This window comes from Pollachius pollachius, assembly GCF_949987615.1.
Source record: "Pollachius pollachius genome assembly, chromosome: 7".
NCBI classification, from domain to species: Eukaryota; Metazoa; Chordata; class Actinopteri; order Gadiformes; family Gadidae; genus Pollachius; species Pollachius pollachius.
The window spans coordinates 4,791,542-4,803,051 of NC_136940.1; the positions used below are offsets into that span (position 1 = coordinate 4,791,542).

General features: G+C 45.4%; 1 protein-coding gene across 2 annotated transcripts; it reads right to left on the reverse strand.

Annotated features, from left to right (window-relative positions):
- Positions 1–576: 576 nt before the first annotated feature.
- tbxa2r (thromboxane A2 receptor) lies at positions 577–11,059 on the reverse strand. Of its 2 annotated transcripts, none has more exons than XM_079740144.1 (3): positions 10,926–11,059; positions 7,894–8,781; positions 577–3,452 (listed from the first exon to the last, which is right to left on the reverse strand). In XM_079740144.1, the coding sequence occupies exons 2-3, from the start codon at positions 8,686–8,688 to the stop codon at positions 3,144–3,146; spliced, it is 1,104 nt and encodes a 367-aa protein (XP_079596270.1). In that variant the 5' UTR covers positions 8,689–8,781; positions 10,926–11,059; the 3' UTR covers positions 577–3,143. The 2 variants fall into 2 exon arrangements, with proteins under 2 accessions (XP_079596270.1, XP_079596271.1); XM_079740145.1 differs by lacking the exon at positions 577–3,452 and adding an exon at positions 4,043–5,576.
- Positions 11,060–11,510: the final 451 nt, after the last annotated feature.

Below are 11,510 nucleotides of genomic sequence, written 5' to 3' on the forward strand. Positions count from 1 at the left end.
CATGTAAATACAGTTAACCCCAGCCACACCACTCCTCCACCAGCCGAAAACGAGAGTTTAGGGGGGAAAACAACATGCTAACTTTTATGCTAAATTTACATTGGATAGCTTAAGGTTGACCTTGGCGAATGAGATGTAATGTTTTGGTCAATCTCCATCGATTCTCTCCACTGAGTTATAACGATTTTCATCTTAAAGTGGGGGGCTTTTAATCTTAAAACGTAAGTAAGTTAAGTCTTGATTCTTGACAGGGGCTCTTTTGGTGCGTTAAGAGCCGCTACTGTGTTTCATGACATTAATGTAAAATAGGTGTTGACCTGATGTATAAATATTAATACAGATGAAAACATTTGAACGTAACAACTTAATAGTGTTCTTAACAGGCACACTGTGTGCCGTTTTCTTCTCCTCACTTTTTGTAAGAAGAATACAACTCCAGAAAGACTTGTTGTCCAACAGCGTAAACATTCCACTTGTTTTTCATATATAACTTGTTATTGTTAATAAAACATTGCATATCCTGACTGGCAATCAGTTGCTTTCATTTTTTTTATAATTGCTTTCCATCGTGTTTATTTATTGTATTCAATGAAAGTTCTTGAGATAGTTTCTCATATGCTATGCTATTTCTTTCTTCATGCTAGTACATTTCAGGCGGTACATTTCATATTAACAGATAATATATAGGTTCTATAACACAAAGAAGTCAAAGTCAAACATAAAATAAGACAAAAAACAACTGATATCCAACTAACCAGTCAATGTAGGGCGTCAACTAACCAAAGGACGAAGATTGTAGAAGCCCTTTGCGAGAAAGAACTACAAAGAAATAAAATGAAATGGGTTTCATATACAAACTGTAATATTTCATGCAGCAAATGTATCAAATGAATCACTTAAGGCAAATCTATACTCATTGGATCAAGGGTTGAAGTCGCAATGTGGAGGATGAATACCATCCCAGTTATTAGGCAGGAGACTTTCAGAATTCCAAAAAATCAGAATAACGCTGTTCCCTCCGGCTCTACTTGGAAATACAACTGTTTGACGCGAACTAGCTCAGCTGGCTGGGTGGTGAGGGTATTAGGGGTTCTGTGAGTGTCCAAAGTATGGATATCCTAAACAAAGGGAGAGGTACAAGCTGGCCAGACTTTTTTTATTTGTAGAATGTATATAGGACGTGATTTTATTGAAAACATAATGGGAATCGCTATCCATCAGCATTCATTACAGAAGAGGTTATTTTAACCTATGAGCCAGTGGACATGTTACACATTGTGACTTTAATGTATGCATTTATATATTAATACTAATAGCAAAGGGAAAATTCAATTATCCACATTCATACCCATTCTGGCCCATATCATAGAGCACGTTAGTGCACTTGGTTTTCTGACTAAGGTGACCACGTTGGGGATGCGCGATAATATATTTAAGTCGATAAAGAATGTCTTCTACAGGTTTTTTAACAACAGCATTGTGAGTTTAATTTGCTTCAAATCGGTAACGCAAAGAAAAAAAACCGCTAAAATACTTCTTAGGTCACAGTGGACCAACAGTTATTTGACCATGATATTTTCTTTCATATATTTATTTAATATAAAATAAAGAAAATACAGTAAACAAATGTATTTGTGGGCAGTATGTTGTACAATGCTACAACAAGGATAATACTGTCTGTTTATCATTATTCAAATTTCATATAAGCTGTCCCGTGAAGTCCCTGTTAGGTCAAATGTACGAATATTAGTTGATGTGCTCATGAAGTGAATGGAGGACTGCTCTATCGAGACGAATGATTATGATTTAATAACAGGAGACTCACCCTTGATCATTTGTAGAAAAAACGTTCTTGGACTGCTACGCTAATGCTACGATCCCGCAACCGTCAACAGTCTGTTAATAAGCTATGTCTTCTGAATGCTAGATGGAATGCTAGCAGCCTGGGGTCATCATTTTTGCACCCACAGCTATTCCACCTCCTCTGAAAGGTTGGCACCGGCCCAGAGTTTACCTGACGAAGCAATTCAGTTCTTTCCATTTATCTCCTCTTCCTCTTACTCAGCTTAGAGGGAAATCAAACCCTAACAAGTTATTAATAGGTGAAAGGTGATTTAGTGGGTTACATACTGGTGATAAGGATGGATCCTGCTTAAAATCTTGACTTAAATGCACACATTTATTAAAACGTAGGATACGATCATGTAAAGATGGACTTAAACTATCCCCCAGTTGTTCATCCTGACTTTTGTGGATTTTGCGTTTGGTTTGGTGCTTTTCCATTTGTGTTGTGGCCTTTGCATTTGTGTTGTGTCGTCAAGGTTTATGGTTTTCCTTTATCTTACACACAAGTTTGTTGTCTAGGCTAAGAGGTCAAAATATAGGTAGAAAGACTGTCCACACAATAAGATACACTTATTAAGAAAAAACATCACAAAGAAGTTTGGTGAAACAGAAAAGACTGAATAGGGTCAGATTTCCTTCAATGGAGGAGTCAAAAAGGCTCAATCACAATAGACATTCATTACGCTTGTCAGATAAAGCAAAGTGATTCCACACACAAGTAATTCCAAATGTAAAATATGGGCAGCTGCCATTATTTACAAGCTTTTTCACACTAAACAATGTAGTGGGTAACCCCCCAGAAAAATACTCAAATCTTCATAATAAACAAAAGATTAGATCCTTCGACAACCCTTCGATCCTTCAAGTCCATTTAGGCCGTAATCTCGTCCTTAAGTGGTCGGAAAACCCTACAGAGAATTTCGACAAGGATGTGAGTACAAAAGGACGTATGCACAAAAAAACATGTCTTTTCGAAAATGGATTTTTTTGCACCTCAACGAATTTCGGAAGAATTCCAAAGTTTCCGAAGATGACACGATGCAGATATTGTGTTGTATTACTGATGAGTCGGATACCCGGCGTTGGCGTGATGTCTTTACTTCTTCTTTCCACGGGGACCCCCATCGGTCTGCACGGCTGGAAGGTTCAGTGACCGAAACCAAAATCACATCGCGCATAAAACAAGTCTGCGAGGCTCATCTTCAGTCTCGGGGCCATCCAAAAGAAATCAATAAAATCACCTTCTTTTGAAGAAAGCTGCCCTTTCTTAAAACAGTCACGCCTTGTCCCCCCAGCTCCTACGCCTGGATGGGGGTGCAGGCGGTGGGGGTGGCGGTGATGGACTCCAGGGGCTCATCCTGGCTCAGACGCCCCCTGGCTCCGGCGAGCGGCAATCTGCGGGTCATCCTACGCAGTGACGGGTACAGGCTCATGATGGAATCACGGGACACTCGGAGGCTCGGGTAAAAGCGCTGGAGTACCGCCCGGCGGAACAGGATGTACACCCAGGGGTCCAGGATCTGGTTGCACGTGGCAAAGCGAAGGAACAGCAGAAGTCGCCGGATCTGCAGCGGTCTGCCCGACAACACAGTCTGCGCAATAAACACCTGGCGACGGCAAGAGGGATATAGGGGGGAGAGAGAGGGGGAGGGGGGGGGGGAGACATAGAGATGGGGGGAGAGGGGGAGATGGGGGGGATAGGGAAGGGGAGAGAGAGGGGGAGGTGGGGGAGGGGGTGGGGAAATAGGGAAGAGGAGAGAGGAGGGGAGATTGGGGAGGGCAGATAGGAATATACATAGGGATGGGGAGAGAAAAGGGACAGGGAGAAAGGGAGAGAGGCATAGAGAGGGGGAGAGAGAGAGGGGGGAGAGGGGAAAGTGAGAGAGACATAGAGAGGGGGAGAGAGAGAGGGGTAGGGGGCAGAGAGAGAGGGGGCAGAGAGAGACATAGAGAGGGGGAGAGAGAGAGGGGAGGGGAAAGGGAGAGAGACATAGAGAGGGGGAGCGAGAGAGAGGGGGAGGGGGGAAAGGGAGAAACAAAGAGAGGGGGAGAGAGAGGGGAGGGGAAAGGAAGAGAGACATAGAGAGGGGGAGAGAGAGGGGGGAGAGGGGAAAGTGAGAGAGACATAGAGAGGTGGAGAGAGAGAGGGAGGGGGCAGAGAGAGGGGGCAGAGAGAGACATAGAGAGGGGGAGAGAGAGAGGGGAGGGGAAAGGGAGAAAGACATAGAGAGGGGGAGCGAGAGAGAGGGGGAGGGGGGAAAGGGAGAGACATAGAGAGGGGGAGAGAGAGGGGGAGGGGGGAAAGGGAGAGAGACATAGAGAGGGGGAGAGAGAGAGGGGGAGGGGAAAGGGAGAGAGACATAGAGAGGGGGAGAGAGAGAGGGGGAGGGGAGAAAGGGAGAGAGTCAGAGTTCGAGACATAGAGAAAGAGGGAGAAGAGAGAGAGATTAAGATAGAGAGATTAAAAGAGAAAGTGAGAGTGGGGAAGAGAGAGAGACAGAGAGAGAGGGAGAGGGCAACAATGGGTGGAATGGATGGAAGATTGGGCGAGGTGGTGAGTGAGGAAAGGGCGGGCGAGTTATGGAGAGAGAGGAACGAACGAAAGAGAGAAACACATTGATATGAATCAAACAGCAGAGGAAATGTCCCGTGAGAATGCAAGGCAATAAAAAGGTTGATCTGAAGGAAAACAATTAACGCTACTAAATTTAGCAGAGATACAAAAACAAAAACATATTCAGACATGCACGCAAAACATGCATTTACTAGTCTACATCGGGAAGGGGGGAGGCAGGGGAAGAAAAAGTTGGCTTGGCTGATTTCATCGCAGCATTGTTGTGACGGTTGCTAAAACAAAGTTGTTTTCTCCGTCTTTGCTGCGGCTCTCTGCTCATTAAATATGAGGCCTTTTCACGGCACCAGAAGATCCCTTTCCAGGAACAGACGCTTATGTCGAGCTTCGTGAAAGATTTAAGATGTAAAACGTCTTATAATAAACGTTATCATAATATAAATATGGATTTAGAATCTTTCAAAATGGTGTATCCTAACTACATGCTGGTCCTGCGTTCAAAATCAGTTATTCTACTTCAATGTTAAATATCTAAATTTGATTTGATTCAGGAAACTCTTATCATGATAGTTTTGGGGAGGAAAAACTATCTGAAAAAATAAACAAAATCGATGAATCAGTCGTTTGGGAATCAAACTAACGCAAACATCAGAGTCGACCCCCAAGACGTCTGAAAGTAGATGGATCCACACGCAGCTGTGCGGTGGGATTCGGCAGGGACCGATGTTGAATGACAAGCAATGCTTTAAAGGTGACATATTATACCACCAGGTGCGAGTGTGATTAGCCGGTACAAGCCGTTTTGAAAATCAGCCTCTTCTGACATGACAAGTAGGCGTGTCCAACTAGATGTATGCCGGCTTGTAACGGCTAATCACACTCCCAGCTGGTGGTACAATATGGGAGCTTTAATGCATGTAGAGTTGTGCTGGGGCGTTGGTGGAGGTGGGCGAAGCGCAGACGCTGAACATGGAGATGATGGCGTGATGATGGTAGTCTTAGTTTTTTTCATGCAATCCACTCGCCTCACTCGGGACTCTTGACACATGATGTAAATCCAGGGGTCTAATATCTGATTGCAGGTGGCCAAGCGCAAGTAGAACAAAACGCAGTCTTGGTCTACTGGGTGGTCAGACAACGTCAACCCTAGGATGTACGTCTGTGTAGGGGGGAGGGTGGGAAGGTGCATACACAGGGTTAGACAGGCCTGAGGAACACAACACAACCATCAGGGTGAGATTTTGATGGGGGCCATTATGCAATCCTTTTTCTCAAACCAGCACGGGAATGGGAATGTCGGACCAGATGTGTGATGGATAGGTTAACCTACCAGCCTTTACCCAGTGGACGGTCCCAACCGCTAGGCTGATCCAACCATCACTGTCTACATAAGGGCCCCCTTAAGCGCAATTGTGGCCTGATGGGTGTACAGATCCAGGATCTTACATAACAAGATCAACAGATCAGTCGGAAGCAGTGATCTCGATAGGCCATTTCATGTACAGGTATCTACCAAGTCGATCTCAACTGAGACCGAAATACAGAGCTAAAATAAACAAATACTGTACTCATAGCGGAGAAAAGCACAGGCAATATTGTAACTTGAAGCAAGCAACTGTGCTTTGGTTTGATTAGAGAGCATACTTATCCGTGGATGGGTATTGTTAGACCTGCAGTACCCCAAAACCATTCCCTTTGGTACTTGTTATGATGAATGTGTTGAACAATATATATCTCTGTTTAGAGACGAGGGCAAGGATAACAATGTCACTCAGGGGCAATTTTTGTACACCAATGGCCAATTTGTTTTTCAATGGGCAATTTGGTTTAAGTGTTTAATGAATGTGCATAAAACCTCTAAAAGCCACTGTTTTTTTAAAATGCTTTCAAGCTGTCACATGATGAAGAACGGGAACATTCTTACCAACGTAGAAATAAATGTTTTTTTCGGCTCACACACACACACACACACACACACACACACACACACACACACACACACACACACACACACACACACACACAACATCAAACTTACACATATGCTCATACCTTCCGGATTATACTGTGTGTGGGTGTTTGGCTCTTTGTTATCTGCTCATCAGAAAACCAGAGGCTTGTGTGTTCAGGAGACACTGTCTTAATCACAAAATCGGGTTCTAATGCAATCACCCGTATTTTTGCTGTATGCTGTCTCTACCCGTTTGGTCAAAGATCGGTCTTCAATTTCACTTTTGCCCTTTCTTTCTTGGGGACCACGGCAAAAGTCAATGTGCAGAAACACTCATCGCAATCACGCACCCTCGACTGGTTTAAATGGACAAGACAGACGAGATAAAGTAGAGGGCAGTAAATGGCACTATTCAATAGAATTACAAACCAATTATCTAATGGCGACCAACAGAAGTGTGTAGCCACGGTCTCATGTAACACTATGCTGGCGCTAATGTAATATTACATATTGTTACCGTATAAGAACTAAGTACCACGGGGTCCAAGATCAATATGTACAGTGTAATATAAAGACATTTAGAGCAGAGAGAGAATGGGGGGGAGAGAGAGAGAGAGAGAGAGAGAGAGAGGGGGAGAGAGAGAGGGGGGGGAGAGAGAGAGAGAGAGAGAGAGAGAGGGGGAGAGAGAGAGGGGGGGGAGAGAGAGAGAGAGAGAGAGAGGGGGAGAGAGAGAGGGGGGGAGAGAGAGAGAGAGAGAGAGAGAGAGAGGGGGGGGAGTGTTAAGGGAATAAAATACTGAGGGTTGGGTGGTGGTGGTGGTGGTGGTGGTGGTGGTGGAGGGCGGATATCCTCTTTCTGTCTACAACCGGAGATGGACCAGTCTCCCACAGGGCTTATCTTCATAAAACACACACACAGACAGGCACACACACAAATAAAAACAAACACACACACACACACACACACACACACACACAAAAGAAACAAACAAACAGAAACATTGCGCACATACATTCTCACCGGCTACAGTGGAGAGGAAAGTGCTTTGTTGCCAATGCTGGCTAATGGAGGTTCACTAACAAGGGCTCCTTATCTGCGGCTCTTTTATAGCCCGTCTGTCAGCACTGGCGCTGTCAGAAGGATGGCGGGGCTTTCACGAGAGGGGGGGAAGGTATACATTTATCCCTCTGAAATGGTGGTGGTCAACAATTAGAGATAAATGATCCCTGAATGCCGCACGGTTCGAAATTTAGTGCGATGCACCGTGTAGAAAATCAAGCGGAGGATGAGTACCACTGAAATGGAAGAGACGAACTCAATCCAGCGTGGCGTTTATTTTGGCCGAGCCGAATGACTAAAGTGGTGCGTGAGCTTACTCAAGAAAACAAAACCGTCTGAGAACCGCCAACGTCAAGCCTGATTACAGAGGAACGCGCGCTATTCAGCTCAGCTCTGACGTCTGCGTTAGCGGTTCACCGGACGGGGGGGGTGGGGGGGTACTCGAAAATCCGCCATTCCACTCACCAGCAGGGGGCACCAGCACAGGGTGGCGATCACCATAATCAGCAGCAGCTGCACCATCATCTCCACCTCGTAGTCCCGCCGCCGCTGGGCCCTGCCCTGCCCGCAGCACACGCGGATCAGCGTGCCCACGCTCACCGTGTTCAGCACCAAGGACACGGCGATGGACACCAGGCCCACCGCCGAGAAGAGCACCGAGAACACCTGGTCGCTGCCCCGCGAGCTGATGTTGATGAAGCACCAGGAGCCCGGAGGCTGCAGGTGGTAGCTCCCCACGCCCGCCAGGGGCAGCAGGGCCAGGCTGCCGGCGAAGGTCCACACCATCAGAACCATGGACACCGCCCGGCTCCCGGGCATGCTGGCCGAGCGGGCGAACGGCCGGTTGATGCCCACGAAGCGCTCGACGGCCATGGCGGCGCCGAGCAGCAGCGGGCACAGGCCGTAGAACACCATGGACATGCCGAAGAAGTTGCAGAAGTGGCAGCGGGGGTCCAGCTGGCGCCAGTCGAAGCCGGTGAGGTAGTAGGTGAACACAATGGTGCCGGTGACCAGCAGGCCCATGAAGTCGGTGGTCACCAGGCCGCCCAGGAAGGTGAGAAAGAAGGAGCGCGAACGGCTGTGCGTGCGCTGGTAGGCTTTGGCCAGCACCACCAGGGCAATGAGGTTGGAGGTGAGACCCAGGCTGCTGAACACGGCGGACAGGGTGAAGGCGGTGCTGCTTCGGTTGAAGGGGGGCGTGTTGATGGAGTAGCACAGCGGGGTGCTCTCGTTGCCGGCGGGGGACGAAGAGGCGTTCATCGTGGTGGAGGAGGAGGAGGAGGAGGAGGAGGAGGAGGAGGAGGAGGTGGATGGAGGAGGAGGGGCAGGATGGTGATGGTATAACTCCTTCTCCTGCAGGAACGGATTGGAAAGTGTGGGTGATGTGCATCACAGAGGAAAATAACAAGAGATGCGAACCAAACAGCCACATGACTAACAGGAGGAAAGAATGAGCAGGAAATGCTTTTGCGTCAACATGCACTAGTAGTTACAGGAAGAACTGGCCAAGTATGCGTTTCACCTCGACTGAAATGACAAACGGCCACAGAAAACCCCCGGTATGGATTTCAGTTTTAGATCAATATTTATGTGTTGGAGATTTGATCGATGGGTATTTGTTCACTCACGCTCTCATGATGCAAGCGGGCATATGACTCAGAACAAACCGTAAGGATGATTTCATCCTGAAAACCAAATGTATAATCAAATATTTTCCACACACATCTTTGTGAGTTTCCACATGGAGTAAATGGGAAAAGGAGGGTCACCTTTTGGGGATTAGAGTGCAAAGAGAGAGGATGCACACGTTCAAGCTTTGACCTTCTGAGAGTCCCATTAGCACGAGGGATCTCTGAAATCAATACATCATTTTCCAACCTGTCTCTGACATATGGTTTCCCATTTAAACAAATGGGTAAGCCATAGAGCTTTACTGTAATACACAACAAGCTAATACCCAGGTTTAAGAATGTCAGTATGTTAATTGATGTTGCTATTTGTCATTCTACACTGAGGGAACAATAAACATTAAACATTCTGGGCTGGTGACAGGACATAGGCCTAATCTTTGGTGTTTTTCCATTAAATATGGAGTCCATCTGTGCTCGAAGATCTGACTATGTGCTCTTCCTCCTCCGTGTGAGCTTATGGATAACGGCTGCAACTCTGTTTGTCATGGTGACGCGCCAGCAAAAGTCAAACATGTCTTTGGTGTATTTGTACAGGGCCGCAACAAGATACTGATTAAACACTATAACGATCATCCACAATAAACACACTAGCGACCTACAGTGAACACAGGTACAGGTTCATCTCAGGCCATCTTTCTCATTCATACCGGTTAGGCCGTTCTTGAAATCATTGCAACCCCAACTTTTCAAATTTTTGTGATGCTGCCCATTTTTTATGTCACCACATGCATTTCACTCAACCCCAAGGGTAACGGGAGGAAGATTACACTTCATTAAACACAGACAACATAGGTACGCAACAACAGATCTACACCAGCAGCGCTGGTGTCTACTACAGTCCGAATATATCTATCTACGTATGCGCGTGCTGTGTTTTAACCAGCCACCCCTCACAGGTTAAAAAGAGACAAAGTGCTTGGCTTGGCGTGGTTTTGACAGTTCAGAGAGTTGCTTGGTTCCTACACGGATAATGGTGGACTTTTACTAAAGTAATGACTGGTTAACGGTCCTCCTGCTTTGAAGACCATTACTGTTGATTTGTTTAGCAGATGCTTTTATCCAAAGGGACTTAGTGATATCAGACACATGTCGTTAAGGGGTCGATAAGGGGTCCCACATACCACATGAGCGGAAGTTAACCAATTTACTTCTGGATGGGTGTCAAACATCTTCACTCAATTCAGACTTAACTCTCCTTTCAAATTGTTTTCTTATCAAAAACATATCATCAAACATCTACATAATAAATCAGCAGTCCTGTAACCTCATATGCATGCACTTGGCTACAACCTTTAAATGTTTACTAGTATAATACCACTGTTTCACTGTTCTGTAGAAAGGATGGGCAATAGCATATACTTCAATATTTACAGGTACACACTGACACTTATTTAGTTCAATACTGATCGCTTTCAGCCCAGTTACAGACACCTTTTTTAATCTGTTTTCAATTTTCCTTTGTGCCGAATCAAATCCAGATTATAACAAACTTCAAAGGCAAAAAAAAAAGAAGACATTCCAACACAGTGGAAATGAACACAAAATCATTGACAGGAACGTTTGTGAGGTGTCAAATATCGGACCTGGAAAATAACACTTCTGAATTAAAAGAATGTATCAATATGATCGGATGAGCATGGTGCGTCTAATTAGTTCCTCATTTTTTATAATACAAAATAATAAAATAAAAAATATATAATCAAAAAAATGTATATACACCCTCCTGGCTCAGCCGCGCAATTATTTCTACATGAAGGCAGAGTTCCATAACCATATTTTTTTAAAAAGTGACCTTCTCGTACGAACCTTTCTGGAGGTCTTTCAGCGACCGTCGACCGCGTCCGTTCTTCCTCTGGCAGAGGACCGCCTCGCCGTGCGCTGAACGCTACCTTTTTTAGCCCTTGTGTTGTGACCGCCGCGAACCCGCGCCTTGCTGTCTACGCGCGTCTGTTGCTGATTTGTCCCAGTCGTAAAAAAAAGGCTTGTTGCAGGAGTTTGAACACTCCCCCAAAATAACAGGAGGAAGAGATATTTACACGCATACGCGGGGGACGAGGAAGAGACTAGACCAGACGAAAGTAAAGGAGTAGGTCTAAGAATAAAGCAGCCAGATGCTGTTGGCTCTCTTTCAAAAAGGTTTTTTATGTCAACGTATGGGATAAGATAATTTCTCTTCAATACAGAGTTATTATCTTCCTTGTCTGAAATACGTCGTTGATTATACATCTGCAAAGCAGATTCAGGTCTACAAACCCGAAGTTGAAAGTGACCAAACATGATTTTCCTATTTATCCCACACACTTTTCGTAAATAGACAAAGCCCTAATCGGAAATTAAATCAAACACTTAACGAACTACAGCCTTCTCAAAAGTCTTTTTTTCATATTCATC